We start from the raw sequence: 22,424 nt of genomic DNA on the forward strand, positions 1-22,424 counted from the left end.
ACCCTTATTGACCAATACAGTGAAATTGTTCTTCTCATAAATGAACCCAGTTTGAGACATAATCTTTACTACAGGTGCCATTGTTTGGAGAATAAAAGCTTGAAGAAAAGAAGAGTAAGTGCTTGAGAGAGAATTGAAATTAGAGAAGTTGAATTTGAGAATGATAAAAGAAAACAATTACAATGAAATAATCTTTTATACTATCTCAAAAATAACTGATAAAAATAATAAAGTAAAGTAAATTAACCAATAGATATTGCCTAAAATAGCCGTTTAAAAATAAACTGTAAAAATTCCACCCATTATCCATCGTGTAATGCTTACAAACTGTAAGTATACTTGATGGATAATGCACAGGGAATTAACGACTCAGATTAAGAAAATTCAACGGATGAGGGTAAACTGTTATCCGTCGAGACATAAGATATTCCAAACAAGTAACTGATTTTTATTAGCAAATAGTGTGTCGACGGATGTCCAGACTCGATGGATAAGGGTCATCCGTCGAGATGTAAATTTTGACTTAGCCAAAAATTTCATCCAGAATTGAAAAATCAATTAACTTTCTGGCTGCATTTCAACTTGCAAAATAACTCAGATAGATTTAAGAGTAATTAAGCATACCTAACTCACTTACCAACCTTGAAAAGGTGGATTCATCCAGTGGCTTGGTAAAGATATCTGCAAGTTGCTTCTCACTTGGAACAAAATGTAGTTCCACAGTACCATTCATTACATGTTCTCTTATGAAATGGTACTTTATATCTATGTGCTTTGTCCTTGAATGTTGCACTGGATTTTCATGATGGCAATTGCACTTGTGTTATCACAGAAAATAGGAATTCTCTCAACTTGCAAACCATAGTCTAGCAATTGATTTTTCATCCATAAAATCTGTGCACAGCAACTGCCAGCAACAATATATTCAGCCTCAGCTGTAGAAGTAGAAACTGAATTTTACTTTTTACTGAACCAAGACACAAGCTTGTTTCCTAGAAATTGACAGGTTCCTGTTGTACTCTTTCTATCAATTCTACAACCTGCATAATCTGCATCTGAATAACCAGTTAGATCAAAACCAGAATCTCTAGGATACCAAATGCCAAGGTTTGGTGTTTCCTTGAGATATCTGAAAATTCTCTTAATAGTTATCAAGTGAGATTCTCTAGGATCAGCCTGAAATCTAGCACATAAACATGTAGCAAACATTATATCTGGCCTACTAGCTGTTAAGTACAGAAGTGAGCCAACCATGCCTCTATAACTTGAAATATCCACAGACTTTTCAGTAGTGTTTAATTCAAGCTTAGTTGCAGTGGCCATGGGAGTTTTTGCAGATGTGCAATCCATTAGATCAAACTTCTTTAAAAGATCAAAAATATATTTAGTTTGACTAATAAATATTCCATCACTAACTTGCTTAACTTGTAAACCAAGAAAGTAAGTTAGTTCTCCCATCATACTCATTTCATACTTACTTTGCATCAATTTGGCAAACTTTTTGCAAAGTTTCTCATCTGTAGAGCCAAAAATAATATCATCTACATAAATTTGAACAAGTATACTAGAGCCATTAACATTTCTGAAAAATAAAGTTTTATCTACAGTACCTCTTGTGAAGTGATTTTCCAAAAGGAACTTTGATAAAGTGTCATACCAGGCTCTAGGTGCTTGCTTCAGTCCATAGAGTGCTTTCAGAAGATAATAGACATACTCTGGAAAATTTGGATTTTCAAAACGAGGAGGTTGACTGACATATACTTCTTCCTCTAAATCTCCATTCAGAAAGGCACTTTTGACATCCATTTGATAGACCTTAAAATTGGCACGGGCTGCATAGGCTAAGAAGATTCTGATGGCTTCAAGTCTTGCAACAGGAGCAAATATTTCATCAAAATCAATTCCTTCTTGCTGACAATAGCCCTTAGCAACCAATCTAGCTTTATTCCTGACTACTATACCATTTTCATCCATCTTGTTTCTGAATACCCATTTGGTGTCTATTGGATTCTTTCCTTTAGGGTTGGGTACCAGCTTCCATACATTATTCCTTTCAAATTGGTTTAGCTCCCCCTGCATAGCTAAAATCCAATCAGGATCCAATAAAGCTTCTTCTACCTTCTTTGGTTCTTCCTTTGACAGAAAGCTGCTGTATAGACATTCTTCCTGAGTTTCCCTTCTTGTTTGAACTCTAGAAGAAACATCACCAATGATAAGCTCAAAGGGGTGATCTTTTATCCATTTCCTTTGTTGTGGTAGATTAGCTCTAGATGAAGAGACCTCAATGTTGTCTTGATGTGTGATTGAGTTTTGATTGCTAGAAACTCCCCCTGAGTTTGTGGATCTTTGATTTGAGAAAGGAGAATTTTCTATTGGTGATCTATCTTGACCACTTGCTCCTTTTGATAACCCGACGGATGGTGAATTTTGAGTACCGACGGATGAGGCAGGTTGTCTCCCGACGGATAACGCAGGTTGCCTTCCGATGGATGAAGCATTATGCAACTCGATAGATGTTGAGTTTTGTGCTTCATTGGTAGCAGATTTGTCTGCATTATCCTTAGACATTATTTCTTGATCACTTTCATCATCACTGTCATCACTAACCATCTCCAGATTGTCGAATTTGAGGCTCGCATGGTAATCTCCATCTTTCAGTTCTTCAATCTTTTTATCATCAAACACAACATGTATAGATTCCACAACAATGTTGGTTCTTAGATTGTAGACTCTATATGCTTTACCAACAACATATCCAAAAAAAATTCCTTCATCTGCTTTAGCATCAAACTTCCCATTTTGATCAGTTTGATTTCAGGATATAGCATTTACAGCCAAAGACATGAAGGAAGTTTAGAGTTGGCTTCTTGTTCTTGAACAATTGATAGGGAGTCATGCATCTTGCTTGATTAACCAGAGAAATGTTCTGAGTGTAGCATGCAGTATTTACAGCTTCAGCCCAGAAATATGTTGGTAGTTTAGATTCTTCAAGCATTGTCCTTGCAGCTTCAATAAGTGATCTATTCTTCCTTTCCACTACTCCATTCTGTTGTGGAGTCCTTGCTGCTGAAAACTCATGCAGAATCCCATTTTCCTCATAAAATGCTCTCATGACAGAATTCTTGAACTCAGTTCCATTGTCACTCCTGATTCTTCTAACTTTGAAATCAGGATGATTGTTGACTTGCCTTATGTGATTGATGATGATTTCACTAGCCTCATCTTTAGACTTTAGGAAATATGTCCAAGAGAACTTTGAGAAATCATCTACAATTACTAGGCAAAATCTTTTCCTTGAGATGGATAATACATTGACTAGTCCAAACAAATCCATGTGAAGCAGTTGCAAAGGCTCTTCAATTATTGAATCAAGTTTCTTCCTGAATGATGCTTTGATCTGCTTCCCTTTTTGGCAGGAATCACACAGTCCATCCTTTAAAAACTCCACTAGAGGAATGCCTCTTACCAGTTCTTTCTTTACCAGCTCATTCATGGTCTTGAAGTTTAAATGGGATAGCTTCTTGTGCCATAGCCAACTTTCATCTTGACTTGCTTTACTGAGAAGACAAGTTACAGATTCTGTATTAGATGAGTTGAAATCAGCTAGGTACACATTTCCTTTTCTTACACCAGTGAGTACCACTTTGTTACTTCTTTTATTAGTCACAACACAGGCTTCTGAGTTGAAGGTTACTGAATTACCTTTGTCACAAAGCTGGCTGATACTCAACAGATTGTGTTTGAGACCATCCACTAAGGCAACCTCCTCAATGATGACATTGTCCTTAGAAATCAAGCCATATCCCACAGTATAACCCTTGCTGTCATCTCCAAAAGTAATACTTGGGCCAGCTCTCTCCTTAAACTCTGTGAGCAGGGTAGAATCACCAGTCATGTGTCTTGAACAACCACTATCCAAGTACCAAAGATTCCTTCTGTTTCCCTGCACACATCAAAATCAAATCAAGTTGATTTTGGTACCCAAGTTTCCTTGGGTCCTGCCTTGTTAGCCTTCTTTTTCTGTTTCTTAGGCTTTATCTCATTTGACTCAGAAATTTCAGATTCATTCTTAGTCATTTGAGTTGAGCCTTTGAAACCATTCATTGCAACAGAATTATCATGCATATTATGACTAACAGGAAATGGCATGCTATGAGTAAACATGTTATTCCAGTAAGGCATGCTAAATGACATTTATGGCAAACTATATGCAGCATAATAAGGATTAGGTGCAAATGGCATATTAGCAAAATGTGCATTCATGTTCTGTGTAGGCATAGCATTAACAGGCATGGGAGGCATGGAATTCATGTTAGGAAATTGAGACTGAACAGACATGGAAGTAGACCTAGCAGATTTGCAATTAACAGATAAATGATTTACACTACCACACTTGACACAGATTTTTCTAGGAGTATATTTATCAGGTGTGTAGTTATTGTGTTTGTTAATCCCTACTTTACCATTCCTATTGTTTTTCCTTTTAGTCTCTGTTTTTACCTCAATTTTCTCAAGTCTGTCACTTAACTGTTTGACAGTCATGTGACCAACATTAGCCTTTTTCCCTATCTTAACTTGACTTGACTCTCTAGAAACAAAGTTCTTGGAAACAGACCCATACTTCTCATTTAGCTTAACTAGTTTGGCTTTGCTAATGGGCTCGCTCACAGCCGACGGATGAGGATTTTCATCATTCGACGGATAACACTTTTTGTTATCCGACGGATAGTCCTCATCATCTGTCGAGTCTACATCTGTTAGCAGTCCATCTACCAAATTAGGTTCTAGTTTATCTTTGTCCTTTTTCCAGGCTTCATCACAGAAAGACTCGATTCCTTGAACTTTGGTAATTTGAGCATGGACATCCCTGGATGTTTTCCAAGCTTTAATCACCTCTTGTTTACGCTCGAGCTGCTTCTTTAAAATTTCTTCCTTTTTCAAGGACTCAGTTAATTCCTCATTAGCAATCTTACACTCAATTCTTAATTTCTCAAAATCAATAAACTGAGACTCAAGCACATTATTCCTCTCACTTAAAAACAGATTTTTTTCTTTGATTTTAGCATTTTCTTTAGTAAGAGACTTAAGTGTAACACGCAAGTGATATAACTCTGTAGACATATCATTTATGGCATCATTACACTCAGCTTTAGATAAATGTGCAAGGTTTGTGGTAATTACCTGATTGCTTGAGGAACTTGTCTCTGTCTCATCAGACTTGGCCATTAGGGCTAGATTGACATAGCTGACATCTTCATCCAGACCATCTGCTGCCCAGTCATTTTCTTGTGTAATAAAAGCCCTTTCCTTTTGTTTGAGTAGATCAAAGTATTTTTGCTTATAATCCACAGACTCAAACTTTTTATTACTGGAATCTGACTTTCTACACTCATTGGCAAAATGTCCTGCCAAGCCACATTTGAAACATTTGAATTTTGACTTATCCACCATGTTTCTATTTTTCTTGGTTGCTCCAAAGTTCTTCTTGAACTTGAGCTTGGAAAATCTCCTGGAAAGAAATGCTAGGTGCTCATCAATGTCCTCCATGTCATCTTGGCTCAATGAATCTTCACTTTCTACTGCAAGCTCCTTGCCCTTGTTCTCACAGACCTTTGAAGTTGATTCAACAGCTTCCATCTTCACTTCCTTCTCCTTTTCCAACTCAACAACTAGTGCAATGGATCCTCCTTTCTTCTTTCCTCTCTCCATCATTTCATCCTGCTCTATTTCAAGCTCATAGGTTTTCAGGATGCCATACAGTCTCTCCAAAGTAAACTCCTTATAATCTTGTGAGTTTCTTAATGAGACTGCCATTGGTTTCCATTCCTTTGGAAGAGATCTAAGGAATTTCATATTAGAGTCTTTAGTCTAATAAACTCTCCCATGCAACTTAAGAGCATTTAGTAGTTTTTGAAACCTACTAAAAATATCAGTGAGAGACTCATTTTCCTCATTGTGAAAATGCTCATATTGCTGAATCAAGAGCTGCATCTTATTTTCTCTAACTTGCTCAGTGCCATCACATATTATCTGTATAGTATCCCAGAATTCCTTGGCAGTTTTGCAGTTGATAATGTTGGCAAATATGTCTGCATCAACTCCATTAAACAGGATATTCATGGCCTTTTTATCCTTCCTGACTTGTTCAATGTCAGGATCAGACCATTCATGCCTTGGCTTGGGAACTGATGGCTCGTTTCCTGTTGCAGCTCTCATTGGAACATGAGGGCCTCTTTCTATGCAGTCCACATAGGCCTCATCTTGAGAAAGCATATGAAGATGCATATTTACCTTCCAATGATGGTAATTATCTTTATCTAGAAAAGGAATCTTGACTCCAACATCCTTCTTGTTCATCTTGCTGAATTGTTTTGATCTTTAAACTCTTTGTTGATTAAGAGCTTGCTCTGAACCCAATTGTTAGTCCCTTAACAATATAGCAAGAATTACAGAAGGGGGGTTGAATGGAATTCTTGAACCTTTTTCTTAAAATAAAAATGTTCAAACTCGAATACAAATATAAGTGTTTTGATTAGCACAATGCGGAATAAAAACTTAAGTGAATCAAAACATAAGTAATTAAAAACAAGAGTCTTTAAAAACTTTCTGGTGGATTTAAACAATTCCACTAGAGATATATATTATATCGAGAGAACTCTGTGTGCAAGAATGCTCACAGCTGCTTACAAATTTTAACTACTGAGAATACAGAGAAATGCTAATGATTCTGCTTACAAATGTTTCTCACTTTTTGTATCTCAAATTCTTAGTTTCTATTTGCTACTTCTTGGTTTATATATTACCAAGATTACAAAGTCAAAAGATAGAATCATTATAAAAACTATCAGTTTTTATGCTTTGCTACTTTGTTCTCTATTACCCAGTTAATAGGCTTCCTCATTCCATTTGCATACATCCCGACGCATGTGACCAGTTGTCACTGTCAACTGATGTTTGAATTCTTTATCCGTTGGGTACATGATCATCCGTCGACTTTATGATCATCCGTTGATGGCTTCATTGATCATCCGTCAACTGCTATAAAACCATCCGTTGATAGCCATTTGATCATCCGTCGATGGCTTTGTTAATCATCCGTCGGTAGCTATTTTGACACTTGACTTCAATTCATTTATGCAGAATTACAAGACATCATTTATGTACAATTAATCAACATATTCTGCATATCTAGTTAAAGTCAACACGACTTATATGCTACTACAGACTCTATACAAAGGTGTATGCAGAAATGTGCTACAGACTCATTATTACATAAGCTACTCACTCGATGGATAATAAGTCATCATCCGTCGGGACTATAATGAGTTATCCGTCAGGACTATAATTCTTATCCGTCGAGTGTTACATTATTTCACTAAGTAAAATCTACTTAGGTATTTTGTTTATGAAATCATCAAGTACACAACATATGCACAACACTTCTGCACATCTATCAAGGTTCGGCCAGTTGCCAAGAAAGGTCTTTCCAAGATTATGGGAATCTTCTTATCCTCCTCGAAATCAAGAATGACGAAATCAGCAGGGAAGATGAGTTTATCAACCTTGACCAAGACATCCTCCACAATACCGCGCGGATATGTAATAGAACGGTCGGCCAACTGCAAGGTCATATAAGTCGGTTTTGGATCAGGCAAGTCCAACTGCTTGAAGATTGACAAAGGCATCAGATTGATGCTAGCTCCCAAGTCACATAAGCATCTGTCAAAAGACACTTTTCCAATAGTATACAAAATAGTGAAGTTTCCTGGATCCTTAAACTTCGAAGGCAACTTCTGTTGCAGCACAACACTGCATTCTTCCGTGAGAGCGACTGTCTCTAAATCATCTAGCTTCACCTTCCGAGAGAGAATACCTTTCATAAACTTTGCATAACTAGGCATCTTCTCAAGAGCCTCAGCGAAAGGTATGTTGATATGAAGTTTCTTGAACACCTCCAGAAACTTCTCAAATTGTTCCACTTTTTCATCATGTTACTCTACTTCTTTCTCAGCCCCAGCTTCTTCAGTCAACTCTTGAGTTTGTTCGGGATTCGCAACCTTTCCAGACCTTAAAGTGATTGCCTTTACCTGCTCTTTAGCTTCCCTCTTTCCTGGCACTTCAGTGTCACTAGGTAGTGTACCAGGCTGACTATTTAACAAGGCATTGGCAATTTGCCCAATTTGATTTTCCAAGGTCTTGATAGAAACGGCTTGACTCTTGCACATAAGCTTCAACTCCTCTAATTCATATTTTTCATTGGCTTGTTGCAGCTGGAGTTGTTGTCTTGGTGCATTTTGCAGTTGCTGAAAACCAGGGGGTTGTACTGCTTAGCTGGATATTGCTGATAAGGTTGTTGAACCGCATTCTGAGTGTTGCTCCAGCTGAAATTAGGATGATTGCGGTTGTTGGGATGATAGGTGGCTGGCACTGGTTGCTGCGATCGCTGGAAATTCTCACAAACTGAGTTGATTCACTAGAAATTGCGCACTGATCAGTCTCGTGGGCACCAGCACAAAGCTCACATACACTAGCAATTTGATTAACTCCATAATTAGCCTAAGTGTCCACCTTCATCGTCAAAGCCTTAAGTTGGGCAGCGATAGTAGTTGATGCGTCCAACTCCAGAATTCCTGCGACTTTTCCCTGAGTCAGCCTCTGGGAAGGATTCTGGTACACATTAGCAGCCATCAGTTCAATAAGTTCATAAGCTTCATCGTAGCTTTTAGCCCACAAGACTCCTCCTGATGCTGCATCAAGCATGAGTCTAGAAGTAGCACCCAATCCATTGTAGAAACAGTTGATAATCATCCAATCAGCCATGCCATGGTGTGGGCACTTCCTTAGCATCTCCTTATATCGATCCCAAGCCTCACACAGAGATTCTCTTGTTTGCTGAGCAAACTGAGTAAGAGAATTCCTGATTGCAGCAGTCTTCGCCATAGGGAAGAATTTAGTGAGAAACTTTTGAGTAAGATCTTCCCAAGTGGTGATAGACCCTGCTGGTAGAGAATATAACCAGCACTTAGCCTTGTCCCTTAGAGAGAATGGGAAGAGTCTCAGCTTGATAGCATCTTCAGTCACATCATTGAACTTGAAAGTGTCGCAGATCTCGATGAAATCACTGATGTGCATGTTGGGGTCTTCAGTAGGAGAACCCCCAAACTGAACTGAGTTCTGTATCATCTGAATCGTGCTTGACTTGATCTCAAAAGTGTTATCCCTGATGGCTGGTCTGATGATACTTGACTGAATATCATTAATCTTAGGCTGAGAATAGTCCATCAAAGCCTTCGGATTTTCCGTTTGATCACCCATATCTACTAAAGTTGATTCTTCAACTTTCTCTTCTTCTTCTACCTTCTTTTCTTCCTCGAAAACTTCCTTACGAACTACCACAACTTCTTCATCGGCTTTATCCAGTGTTCTCTTACGAGTACGCGAACGCGTACGCATACACCATCGCTAGAGTACCTGAAATAAAACAAGGAAATAGCTAAGTAACAATGTCCGAGTCAATGAACTTTAACGACCACTGATGGAAAATATATAAACTAATAATTAACACTGCAGTCCCCGGCAGCGGCGCCAAAAACTTGTTAGTCGCTAAACACGCGCTAATATTACACGCAAGTATACGAGTTAGCAAGTAGTATAGAATCTTTTTTAGTTTGTTCCCACAGAGACTATATTGGTTAACTAATTAATTCACGCACTTAAACAACAATGTATGGTTATTATTCAATGCGAAGACGATAACAAATTGAGGTTGTTTATAACTAAGAATTTAACTAACTATTATAACTACGAAATTAAGATTGACTGAATTAATATATATGACAAACATGGCATTCTAACATCATTAAATACTTCATTCAATATCCTTATTGTTCTCAACCTTAGCATGCAATGGTGATGACACTAATCAGACAACACAAAACTGATAAACGTCAACTTTCGTTGCACGAGTACCATACTACCAGACATCCACAAAAGAGATAGAAGCTGAATAGATACCAATTATATTGAGACCCTATATGTCTATAGAATTTGACAACATAACGGTTTAAGCACAAGTTATCTATCTTGATTACACAGGGCAAGTAAGATGGGTAAAATTACCTACGAATCATGTATAACAATAATACATGAACCTATGCTAGCATGGCAAGTTCTAAATCCTTAAATTCACTGTCGCTTCATTAAGAATTAACACACAATCTTATAAGTTCGCGACGCTCATAAGACGAATACGCACAACCAATACTAGGATATCAATCAATCACCACATACTAACGTATCAAAACAATTTAACTAAAAAAATCCCTAAATAAATCCGCTAGAACCCCACGATAACGATTAGCCCATGATCGGACTCATCATCAACGTGGGTTCCGATGAAAGCATGGTATAACAAACGTAGTCTTTATAACGAATAAATAAAACCAAGTACAAAACAAGAGTAAGGTTCACAAGTAAGAAAACTAGCATCCAAATACAACTTAAAACAAAGATTCACAAGTAAAAATAAGATCTTCTTTGTCTTCGTTGAATCGTGCTAAAACGGTCTTCTTACGACTCTCCTTGCGCTCTGGTACGTCTCTCTTCTGAAAACGTTCTTATTTGAATATATATAGCATCCCTTTGGAATCTGGAAGTCTCCCCACTTAGAACGAATTAGAATCAGGATACATATTTTTCGCACCGGCGTGGCCGCGTGCTATCACAGCGCGGGCGTGCTGCCATTCTGGAATCCTGGCACGGTCGCGCGCTATAACAGCGCTGCCGCGCCGTCCTTCTGGGAAAAACTCAGATTTCATCTTTTTTCCTTGCTGCTTCGAGCCGGCTTTCCACGAGCTTTTATTCCAACACCACCTTGACAACACCAAATTAGCACTAAAACAATGCTAATTCACCCGATTCACAGATTAATGCATGAAATGCAAAAATACTAGAAAACACGTTAAAACACTTAACACCTTGCGTACAAATGCATCAATTCAAAGCTTATTAGAGCATTATAAAGTGTCATAAATGCCACTAAACAGCGTCTACTTTCCTTCCATAAAGGAGGGTCGTCTTATCTGCTCCTTTATTTTAGGTGTTTGTACCTCAATTTTGACTATTTTATCAATCTTAATCTAAATAATGTTTATACCAATTTTCGGGCATAACACATTCGATACAGATTTTTCATTGACGGGTTTCTTAAAAAGATACAGTTTTAATAAATCTTTCAGTTGTAATTTTTTTTAGTAATATTAAGTTGCAAAGTCATGTTTTTAACAAAAAATTTAATAAACTCATATCTTGTAAAAGAATCTCCAAGCATAAAGAACCCTTATCTAAAAATTGAGTTGGCATACCAAAAATAAAAAATATAGTCAACCTCTTCAAAAAATCTATAGCCAACCTCCTATGTATGACTACATTAGTCCATTCACTACAGGCCTGTAAGAAATCTGTAACAAGATTACACATCAGTTATTACCATATTAAAGTGATATATTCTATTTATAACAATCTAAAATATTAATAACATATTATTTTTAAATTATAGCCAAAATACCATTGAAGCAAAATGTCTTACAAGTTCAGCAAATTTTACATAATATCTTACAGGTCCAATGTAGCCAATCATTATAGCCAATCATTATAGCCAACCACATCGGAGATACTCTAAGTGAATAAAGTTCACGAGGGACCCCGTGAAATAAAATAAATAGAAATTATGTAATCCCTCCGTCCTATTGGATAGTTTATGTACACTATTTGCACACATTTCGAGTATTCTATAAAGTATAGTTCCATAACGTTTTTTTATAATTTTTTTTATTTGAATAAAAGTTTTATTAAAACTTTTATTCAGAGAAAAAAATTAAAAAAATATTATGAAATTATACTTTAAACGAGTATTGAAAAGCATGCCGAAAAGTAACATAAACAATTCAGTGGGACGGAGGGAGTAATAAGGAAAGTGAAATAAGTAGAAATTATTTAATAAGGAAAATGAATAATATTTTCATTTGATCTAAGTACATATCTCAGAAAAAATGTTTGGTGAGATAATTCTCAGGAAATTTACTCTCACCTTGTAGTGAAAATAAAAGATGTGTTGAAAGAAAAGATTAAAAAGGACTATTATAAATCTTACAAGTATTTTGCAATTTGTTTATGCTAAAGGGAACAAATAATCTTATTTAATCGTATTTAAGTATGAACGATAAATGACAGTTTAGGAAATTAGAAATATAAGCACGTAACTACGGAAGGTACATACAATACAATGTGGACCACGCAAGTTAAGTATGTTATGTCCGGTACTGGTAGGGTGTTTATTTGTCCAACACCAAATTAGATTTGGGGGATGTAAGAATAGGGGTTGTACTTGACAAAACTGAAAGTTTAGTTAAGTTATTATCATCAATCAGATCATGGCTGGAAGTTGGTTGCTAACTCCTCCTCCTATTCAGTTTAGTTTATTCAAGCACCGCCAATTTCATCACACTCTCTTTTGTAAGAATCAACTTATTAGCAGCAGCAGCAGCAGCAGCAGTGTATCCCATACAAGAATATATTGCAACTACAATTCTAATTATAATGATACTACCACTGATATCAATAATAAACCAGACAGAAATCCTCTCCAGCTTTACTCCCAGATTGAGAGGTTTGTTTCTCCCCTACTCTCTCTAATCTTCCTCAATTCCTCAGATTATTACTTACTTGTGATTATCATGTTTTTATATAGTTATGCAACTTTTTCTGGAGTAATTAACATGTTTAAAATGAATTTGTAAGACTTTATAATATGATTTTAGTTTTTTGAATTTTGGCAAATTTCAAGTGAATACTATAGAAAACCTCCATTTATCCATAGGGAAAAGCTTCATCTTAAAAGACATGTAACGTAATTCTTAATTTTCTAACTCTTTGCTACATGTTCGGGTTGTACCTTTAATTTGGAGTTTACTTGAATATAATTTAAATTGAAAACTTAAATATGGAATAGGGAGAATGTTTTCCCTGAATTTTATCATGTATTGAACAACGATTTGAAGTTCTAATAAAATTTCAATTTTTCTTGGCAAAAAAAAGAGTTGAAAACTGGAAATTAGGAAATTCTTTGGTATGCAAATCTTTACAGCATGGTTATCGATTGGCCTTTCAACTTGTTGCACTTGTGACTCATTATGTTGCAATATTTTCCACTCCCGTGCATCTTTCTTCGTCTAATGAAGTTTTCCTTGCATATATGTCCTTGGTCTTCTTGGTGGTTAATATTAACTCTGCATTTCCAAAATCTTTGCCTATATTATTTGTGAACTACTCTACATGATGCTTGGCAACTAAATGTGCTCTTTGATTGTCATGTTATTATTACTACCTCCTTGAGAGCATAATACATGTAACAACTATAAAGATAACTTTATCAAATATATATTTATTTAAAGAAATCAATTACATAAAATAAGCTTTACACGACCTTAGCCAAGGAACTTTAGTTTATGAGAGAATAATAGAAAATTAAACAAGTCATATCATGAAGAAAGTAGATCAAAGAATATCCTTTCACTGGTTGTTGCAAGGCGTTATCTTCCTTCCCTCATAAACTCACTAACTCACACATGACACCAAATTATATGGCTAATTAATCTAATTCAATGCTTACCTAATATTGAAATATGATTTGTACCTCGAACATATACAACTTTTAATGCTGCAATGAACATACAAGATAGTTTCCAGAACTAAATAGGATTTTAAAAGGTAAATTTGAGCTAGCTGTTTTTGCTCCGTTTCTGGGCTGTTAATTACTTAATTCTATAGTTTAATGTTGAGCTCATACTTGAATTAAAGATCCTTTCTTTAACTTCTCAAAGTTTGTTGGATCGCCTCAATTGAACTTCTTGAACCCTGAGATATGGTCCAACAATGTAAGTTGCAAAAGCTGCCCAAAAATTCAAATCTGTATTACTTCATAGTTCATATATATGCTACTCCAAATCAAATCCTTAATACTTTAATCATTCCGCCAAGATGTTTGGCTTCACCCCTATCTTGTGATTCATTAGATGCTTGCTTTTCCCACTTTCTTGTTCTCTTCCGGTCAACCGACCAATCCTTGCTACTTCGCTCACCTATGAGTTGTGAATACTTAGAGACATCTTATTACCTACACTAAGACAATTATATTTATTAAATAAAATTGTAATTTCATGCAAATACTTAGAATACAGGAATAAAATCAATACGAAATATCTATACAGATTAATATATCATTATGCAATAACTACTTTTTTGCTTAACAGTAATAAACCAATCTCTGTCTCGACCTGTAATGCTTTCTGATGCCTACCAAACAAAAGTTGAGGTATAAGTGTTGAACCTTTGTTGCATTTAAAATTATGGCAGAAATAGTATATTTGCGAATAATCTTGTGGCCTCACCATTGTTATTGCTAGGAACTTTCATTTGGTTGTCTCTCCAATTTAGTTGTCTTAATTGGTTTGTACACATATATGAAGGCAGGATGTAGTGTTCTCGATCAATATATAAGTAAAGCTATATTTTGGCATAACCCAGTGTCCTCCATTAACAATACCATATGTTATAATGTGATTTTTTTATTATATTGAAGTTATTTTGTTGTTTCCCTATATATGGCAAAGATAATTGTGATAGTGTTAAGTGCTAACCTTACAACACTGTGTGATGCCAGAAGTTTTCTATTTAACAATCTTTCTTTTTAAATCTTAATCTTCCTGCATTTGGGAGAAGCTCAACTAACTAATCAATTGAATTATATAGCCTATTAAATGCCTCGTCTTAATTTTCTTCTTTATCAAACTACACCACTAATCTCCTCTTCTTTTGCAGAGTACTTACGGAGACTGTGGTACAATCTCAAGTTGGTTCCGGTAGCTCAGGAGATTGGAATGAAGTTGAGGTATCCTTTGATAAGATAAATCATCATCTTTATTCATATGATTATAATCTTTTAATTTCTTGCTCCGCATCAACTCGTCTACTGAGTATGAGTTAAAAGAACTGTATAATACTATGATGGCACAGTCAATGAACTCATATATTAGATAGAAATGGAATCTTGAAACTTTTTAACCAAGGCAGATGTGGATTTAGCAAAAAAAAGAAATTGCATGTGGAACTTTTAGGAATGAGGATAACAATGTGGAAAGGTGTTGAAATTAATGTTTGATTACAGTCTTCACCTTGACACCCTTGGACTTGGTCTTACTTCGGCATTTATATCCAGATAAAAGGTACAGTCTACTGGATCTGTGGAACAAGCCATAACTCTCACACTTTTAGCATCTGTTCTAATTTGACTCTTCCCAAGCAGTTGATTTTTCTGTAACACCCTCTTTGGCTGAAGGCTGATATTCACAAAGAGGATGAGTATTGTAATGTCAGATTATTATGCAATAATATCGTAGTCAATTCTCAGTTTATAGGGATATTTGTAAGATTACTGTCATTATCTCAGGGTGCATGGATATTGAAACCAAGAAACTCAACACCAAGGGCCATTGTACATTTTGTTGGTGGCATATTTGTCGGTGCTGCCCCTCAGCTCACCTATCGATTATTTCTAGAAAGGCTTTCAGAAAAGTGGGTGACTAAACTGTTTATTAGTTTAAACTTATTTGAGTTTATTATTTGCCTGAACATGTGCCATATACTTTATCACATGTCACAATTAACTTGCGAGTATAATATGAGCTTTATAGTGCATAACACCAGTGTAGGATGTACAAATTGGAAACAGAAATGCTTTGGGAATCACATAAAATTGGAATTAGTGGAACTGTATCCTTTTTATTGCATTTCTCATAAAAAGTAATTAATTTAATTGGAAGGAACAAGATATGTACATACGTCGAGTGTACGACATAAAAGGTAGGTGAACAAGTCCCGTGAGAAGTTGCACTACAGTATTATATTTTTGTTGAAGGCTTTCTTTTTCTCAAACCCATCCTTCGTTTTATTTTCCTTGTATGGTTTTTTCTTCTTTGGTGTATGTATGTTTGTTGATTTGGAAGGAGTAAATAAAATTTAGAGGCTTAATTGCTGGTCCAAATACTTTTGTCCTCTTTATTCTTTTCTTACACCCCTTCCTCCGTTTGGTTGCTATATATTAGGGGTTTGTATGTGATTGCAACACCTTATGCCAGTGGATTTGATCACTTCCTCATTGCAGATGAAGTACAATTTAAATTTGATAGGTGTCTTCGGTTTCTACAAGAACCAGTGAGTTTATTTAATTAATTTAGATTACTTTTTAACTCTGTCCCCCACAGCTCTGCCATTTGAAGTGTTTTTTACAGGTGAAAGATCTTCCTACTTTTGGACTTGGTCATTCCCTTGGATCTTTAGTTCATCTTTTAATCGGTAAAAACATAATTCATTTCCTCATCTTCCTTAATCGGTCTAGCAGATCTAACTATGCTACTTAGTCGTTTTCACTGTGAATCAGGTTCACGATATGCAGTGCAACGAAATGGGAATGTACTTATGGCATTTAATAACAAGGTATATGTCTAATTTAATTTGACCTTTCTGTATTGGTCAAAGCGCTTTGCAATACCTACTGGAGTTGTGATCGACAATTGGGCTGCTAGGTTGAGAAAATGTTTTAGCCACACAAGTAGCACCTGTCCTGGTTGACCGGTGTGTAAAAAATTAAATTTATAACCTCATCCTAGCCTAGAATTTCTTCCACCTTGGCCTACCTGTACCTCCTTCCCACCTCACTATTGTTATTCACTTATCGGAGATTATAGTGAAGAGAGGTAGAATCATGGATACATCAGAGAAATAGAGTACAGAGGAGCACATGTAGATATTAACACCTAGATAAAAAGGGGGAAACAAATTGAGGAATGGAGAAAAATTTGGCATCGAGAAATAAGTATTGTTTGAAATTATTGGGAGAGATTGGACCTTTTGAAAGTGCATTATCCTATTAATCTGTATTATCGTTGACATCTGTTATCATAATTGAAGTAAAAGTTTTATTTCTTTTTATTGGTGTTCATTTTTGTTGTTAGATGAGTGGAAGTGATAGCAGTCCATCACAGTATTGAGAGAGAACATATTATAATTCAGTAGTCTGGAGAGTTAAAGATCAGACCCTTATTGCTTGTTACCTCCAAGTAATTAAATACTTGTTGACTCAGGCTTTTATGAAGGACCCTGTCATAACTCGTAATTAGTTTGATCTATCTGGACACTTATTTTCAATTTGTAGAAATCTTTTCTTTTCAGTTGATGTTCTTATTCTTTTAAATCTTGCTCGGGTTTGTGTTGATTCCTTCTTTTAAAGGAAAAATAAGAAGCTGTGTTGCTGAACTGAAACAAGTCAATTTAAGAGATAATATATTACAAGACATTGTATAAGATGATCAACATTATGATACACTATTTAAGAAATTATTGCAGCCATCGGAGAATTTTATTTTCTCTTCGACGAGTTTGTGTGTTTCCAGAAACTGTTAGATGATCAAATGCAAGATTGCCCCTCCCAGTTAGAAGATCAAATTGCTAATTACTACACTTGACCATTCCTTAGAGTTTAAACAATAGGTGCTAAATTACTCTGTTCTTTAAAAGTTCTGAATTTGATAACAGTTGCTAATTTTATAGGAAGCAAGCATGGCCATACCATTATTTTCACCTGTTATTGTTCCAATGGCACAAAATATTGGACCTCTTCTGTCTCAGATTGCATCATCTTCCACTTTCCGTCTTGGGGTGAGATTTTTTACTTTTAGCATAGTACTATATCGTTTTCTTTGGGCTAATGATGTGCTCTTCTGCTTGATATTTATTTTTTGTCTTATGTTATAATAAAGAATAGAGTTATTTGAGCATGATAAGAAGCGTTTGTGCTTCTCAGATATTAGTCAGATAATGTCTTGGTTGATATTAATGTTGAGACTTGAAATAAGGATTAATATTAATCAGCCCTTTTTTCATTAAGGAACTGCAACAAAGAAAAGGAGATAGATGGTCATTTTTTTGAGCTCTGGCAGTGCATGTTCCAGGGGCATGTTCAAACCTCAGATAGTCTTTTTTGTTCATGTCTGTCTTGTTTTCATAGTAAATTATTTCAATTACCAAGTACTGGTTGTTCCAAATTTACTGGAAAGTTTGGTACAGATTTCTTGTAGTCTTGTCTTCATAAAGCCCTCAAACTTTACTATACTAATCGCTGTGGGATGTTATTATCTCTTCATTTATCTGGAACCCTAAAGCTGCATTGAAGTGGAACTAGTGGAAATGATGTCTGTCAAGTTCTTTTTATTATTTATTTTTTTTGAGCCACATGCTTGATTTATGTCGAGTAAAAGAATCACCTTGTTAGTAGGATATATAGCATTAGGTTAGTTCCGCAGATATGCTTGATTTACATTCTGGTTATAGTAGTTGAGTTTTAGCAAGTTCTGTTATCTGCATCATCTCCGTCAATTTAAGCTGTAGATGATCAGTCATGAAGATTTGTGGACACTAACTTAACTAGTAAGTTGTGCAGGCAGAGATGACTCTAAAGCAACTTCAGAATCTTAGTCCCCCGATTGTGAAGCAAGCTCTTCCTCTATTTGAGCAACTTCCTTCGTTGTACATGGATTTGGTTAATGGAAGGGAAAATTTTATCCCAAAACCAGAAGAAACTCAAAGACTGGTACACTAAATCTCCATCTTAAACAAAGACATGCTTTAGGTCACCTCATTTTTTGCATGATTTTGCCGTATTAACCCATGATCCTTGCATGTTGTACGCGAGGTCTATGTGGATACTATGTTTTTCAAATGACTACATTATAAAATTCTTTTAAAGGGATTGTTGCAAAAAAAAAAAAATAGTGTAGAAGCGCACCGTTGCACGTCATGTAAATAATGATGGACACAAGTCCTCCAGAGAGAAGGCTACTTGCTGATCTCTATCTTTAAGTACCAAGGGATTGTAACAAGACCCACAAATGAAGTTGCGTTGACTTTTGCTACAAAATATGAGATCAGAAGTGACAGCCTAAAACAACCCTCCGATAGACCTCACAACTCTGTTGTTTCTTAAAATACTCTTTTCCATCACAATATTACGATATCGAAGAGGTTTGCACATCCAGACACATGATAGTTACCATACAATTAATTAAAAGCCCACTCGTAAGTCATAGCAAACTGTTTAAATTTCTAACATTGTTAAAACCGGGTAATATAGACATAGGAGTAAGTGAACCGACTGCTGCTCCCTGGCAATCCTCATGAACGAACTGACAAACACAAAGGTGGCGATGCAAGGCAGAGCAAGAGAAGCTAGAATGTGGGGTGAAGTAGTCTAAATAATTGTTAAGCCAGCAATTAGACATCGGTAACCCGTGCTAGGCACATGCTACTAAACTTGCATAGTTTATTACTAACCCATTTTTTGAAATTCATTTGTTTATCAATTTTCAGATAAAATCCTATTACGGTATATCCAGAAATCTTTTAATACGATTTAAAGACGATACAATCGATGAAACACCCGCCTTAGCACAGGTCCTTGGCTCCGGTTCGGCAATCAGCTCAATGCTTGATATGTCAATTCGACTATTACCTGGGGATCATGGCCTTCCTTTACAACAGGTTTGTGCTAAAGACAATTAAAATGGACAGACTGTTGAATTTTATTATATACCTAACTCATTCTGTTAAGGTTTTATGAGTGTTATTAATGCAAAACCTATTTTTCTTGTCTACCAATTGTTTTGTGTCAGATGGCAGACACCGAGTCATTAATTTTTTGAGTAGTATTTTAGCATTTCCAAATTTCTTATCGAATGCAACCCAATTTACTCAATTTGTGCCAGGCTATCCCAGATGTTCCCCCAACAATGGCAGAGGCAGTGAACAGAGGAGGAGAGTTCTTGGCAAATTTGACTGCAGGTACACCGTGGGAGCCAGCTACCAGAGAAGTAGCCAACGCACTAGGTGCAGAGTCAACTATACTTCGTGCAGGAATTTCAAAGGATATGGATATGCTTGTAGATGTGATCGCATCTTGGATCAACTTTAACATGGGTAATAAACAATTAAGTGACTGAAATATCGGATATCCTCAATATAATTAAAGCCATTAAATGTATATATGTTAATGTTTTACGGTTTCTCTATTATTATATCTACCAAAGTCTATAATGTAATTCTTGTTCCAACTATGAATCAGAAAGAAAAGTTTAGAATTTTTCAACTCTTACATTGATAGATCCTTCAAAGAATTTGCTCCATATTAGTCTTATATTTGTAAAAGGGATAGTCACGTTGTAAACAGGAAAATATTAGTTTTGTATTTGATAACAATTCCTTTGCCATGATTGGTTTTATTTTGTGCGAGGACTCCAACTGTGGTTGTATATAATCAATATGTGGTTAGTAGGATAATAGCTAGGTATTAAAGTAGGAGACACACAAACACACACACACACACCGTTGCTTTCATTTTCTTCTACTATTTTCATCCATCAAGTACCTACTACAATATGAGAGTATTATATATGTTTTAGTTTCTTTTTCTTGTTCGTTGCTTCAGTGCTTTCAGTACGATGACACTGATGATATTTTAAGGATCCTTCCTTCATATAGTTCGACCTTATACAGGTTCCAGTTTTATGCAAGGATGTGGTACTAATAGTTACTAGTTGGTAGTAATAATCTACATCTTACCTCAAAATCGCTCCGAAAACGTTCTCAAATGACACATGACGTGTTTTTTATTTGTGGGACTACGCATTTGAGAATGGTTTCAGAAACGATTTTGAGAATTCTAGCATTTCTCCGTAAATAAGTGAACCACCAAAATAAACTAAATGTGGAAGGCACAATTATGACGGTAACATTATGAATTCTGAAAGTGGAATTACAGTAAACAGGTTGATTGTAGCTGCTTAGAACACAAAAAAATATAAATAAATAAAAGTAAATATTAACACACTAATTTAGTCACAGAAAATAGAAAAAGAATGAATAATGACCTTGCTCGAATCGATCTACCAACCCTTTCAACAGCCCACAAAAGGGGAAGGAGTAGGACATAGAACCAACAAAGAGTCCCAAACAAGTGAATAATCTTATGTGTGCATATATTGTATTTAGTACTTATCTACCGGCCTCCTCCAGATGGGAAGGGGATGGAGTTCATTGATGATGATCTTTTGTTCTCGACTCCATTATTGATGTGATCATACTTGAAGGTTTGAGGAAGGGTGAGATTGGAGGAGGAACGGAGGGATAGGATCTTATCGAATTCAGACCGGACCTTGTAGAAGAGGTGCAGCCAGCTACCCTTGTTGTGGGAGCCTAGGAAGGATGTTTCTTCGTCATTCATCTCAAGATCTTGCGCAAATGCTGGCTTTCTTGACAGGATCCAGGACCATCCTAAATCCCACCATTTCCTGATGGAGCTTCCTGCATGCTCCAAACCCTGTGAGGATTTCGATCTCATGTTGTTGAATGAATCCTTAGGAATGGAGGAAGTTATCGAGTCTTGAAGCTTGTTGAGAGATAATGAGGATAACCTCCTCCGAATGCCTTTTGGTACTTCATCATTGTTGTTATCATTGCCAACATCAACTCCTGCACCGACAGCAGGACTACTGCTGGTCTTCTTCGTATTGCGAGATGAGTAGTGATCCCCATTTGTGGAGACTGGGAGCTGGTTTTTGGTGGTTAAAGATGAAGGCAAGAAAGTAGTTCCAGCCTTCTGCAACATGGAGCTCATAATTGTGTAATTTCTTTGTTGATAAGCCTAAAAATCTGAAAGAAGTACTAGAATGTCAGAAGAAGAATAAACCAAACAATAAGTGAGATTTAAGTGTTGTGGTTGCAAGAGGTAGAACAAGGTGAGATATACAATGTTGTTGTTGTGTACGAGTAAAGCTGTGACAGAGAAGAGAGAGGGGAAAGTAGGAAGGATGTATCTGTCAATGCGGTTGGTCAAATAAAATTTTAGCAGTGTTAAAAGAATATAAGAAACACCATTACAGGTTGGGTGCTTAGCTGTTCATTTCTACAGCTTGGCTGCTTAGCTGTATCCTTTGTATTATGTGTCATGTGGTTGCTTCCTTTGAGAGTGTCGGCTAGGGGTGTATTAAAGGTTTTAAATTTTAGTCGGTCCAATCTTTCAAACTACTGTATGAGTTTAGGCCGGTTTCTTCACACAAGATTGGCGTTTTAGTGGGATTTTTTTTTATCATTTGTTAATTACCTTAAGCTACGGAAAATTATTTAATATAGGTTTAAATTTTTGTAACAAATTAACAAAATGGAAACTATGAAAATTGACTAGAGGAGCATGCACTGCGAGTGATGTAGTTTTAAACAAAAATGATCATGAGATTCCACCTAATGTACAAGTGTGTTAT

General features: G+C 36.0%; 2 protein-coding genes and 1 non-coding gene across 3 annotated transcripts; 2 read left to right on the forward strand and 1 right to left on the reverse strand.

The window, feature by feature from the left end:
* The first annotated feature begins 8,818 nt into the window (after positions 1-8,818).
* On the forward strand, positions 8,819-8,925 carry LOC141670217 (small nucleolar RNA R71). The gene has a single exon (XR_012554458.1). It is a non-coding gene; the product is annotated as a small nucleolar RNA R71 (small nucleolar RNA).
* Positions 8,926-12,310: 3,385 nt separating this feature from the next.
* LOC141666973 (uncharacterized) lies at positions 12,311-20,291 on the forward strand. Its single transcript, XM_074473241.1, has 10 exons — positions 12,311-12,667; positions 14,878-14,947; positions 15,506-15,630; positions 16,161-16,269; positions 16,347-16,410; positions 16,496-16,551; positions 17,665-17,772; positions 18,554-18,703; positions 19,480-19,650; positions 19,875-20,291. Exons 1-10 carry the CDS (start codon positions 12,432-12,434, stop codon positions 20,106-20,108), a joined length of 1,323 nt encoding a protein of 440 aa, XP_074329342.1. The 5' UTR covers positions 12,311-12,431; the 3' UTR covers positions 20,109-20,291.
* A 582-nt stretch (positions 20,292-20,873) lies between these two features.
* On the reverse strand, positions 20,874-22,009 carry LOC141666974 (uncharacterized). Its single transcript, XM_074473242.1, has one exon. The coding sequence runs from the start codon at positions 21,779-21,781 to the stop codon at positions 21,164-21,166; it is 618 nt and encodes a 205-aa protein (XP_074329343.1). The 5' UTR covers positions 21,782-22,009; the 3' UTR covers positions 20,874-21,163.
* Positions 22,010-22,424: the final 415 nt, after the last annotated feature.

The sequence above is a fragment of the Apium graveolens genome, chromosome 6 (genome assembly GCF_009905375.1).
Source record: "Apium graveolens cultivar Ventura chromosome 6, ASM990537v1, whole genome shotgun sequence".
Taxonomy (NCBI): domain Eukaryota; kingdom Viridiplantae; phylum Streptophyta; class Magnoliopsida; order Apiales; family Apiaceae; genus Apium; species Apium graveolens.

Excerpts from the sequence above, each read along its gene's own strand:
- LOC141666973 (XM_074473241.1), top strand. The coding sequence starts at position 12,432 with ATGGCTGGAAGTTGGTTGCTAACTCCTCCTCCTATTCAGTTTAGTTTA. Across the intron at positions 15,631-16,160 it reads CTAGAAAGGCTTTCAGAAAA|GGGTTTGTATGTGATTGCAA; the intron begins GTGGGTGACTAA and ends GCTATATATTAG. Across the intron at positions 19,651-19,874 it reads ATGGCCTTCCTTTACAACAG|GCTATCCCAGATGTTCCCCC; the intron begins GTTTGTGCTAAA and ends AATTTGTGCCAG.
- LOC141666974 (XM_074473242.1), bottom strand. The coding sequence starts at position 21,781 with ATGAGCTCCATGTTGCAGAAGGCTGGAACTACTTTCTTGCCTTCATCT.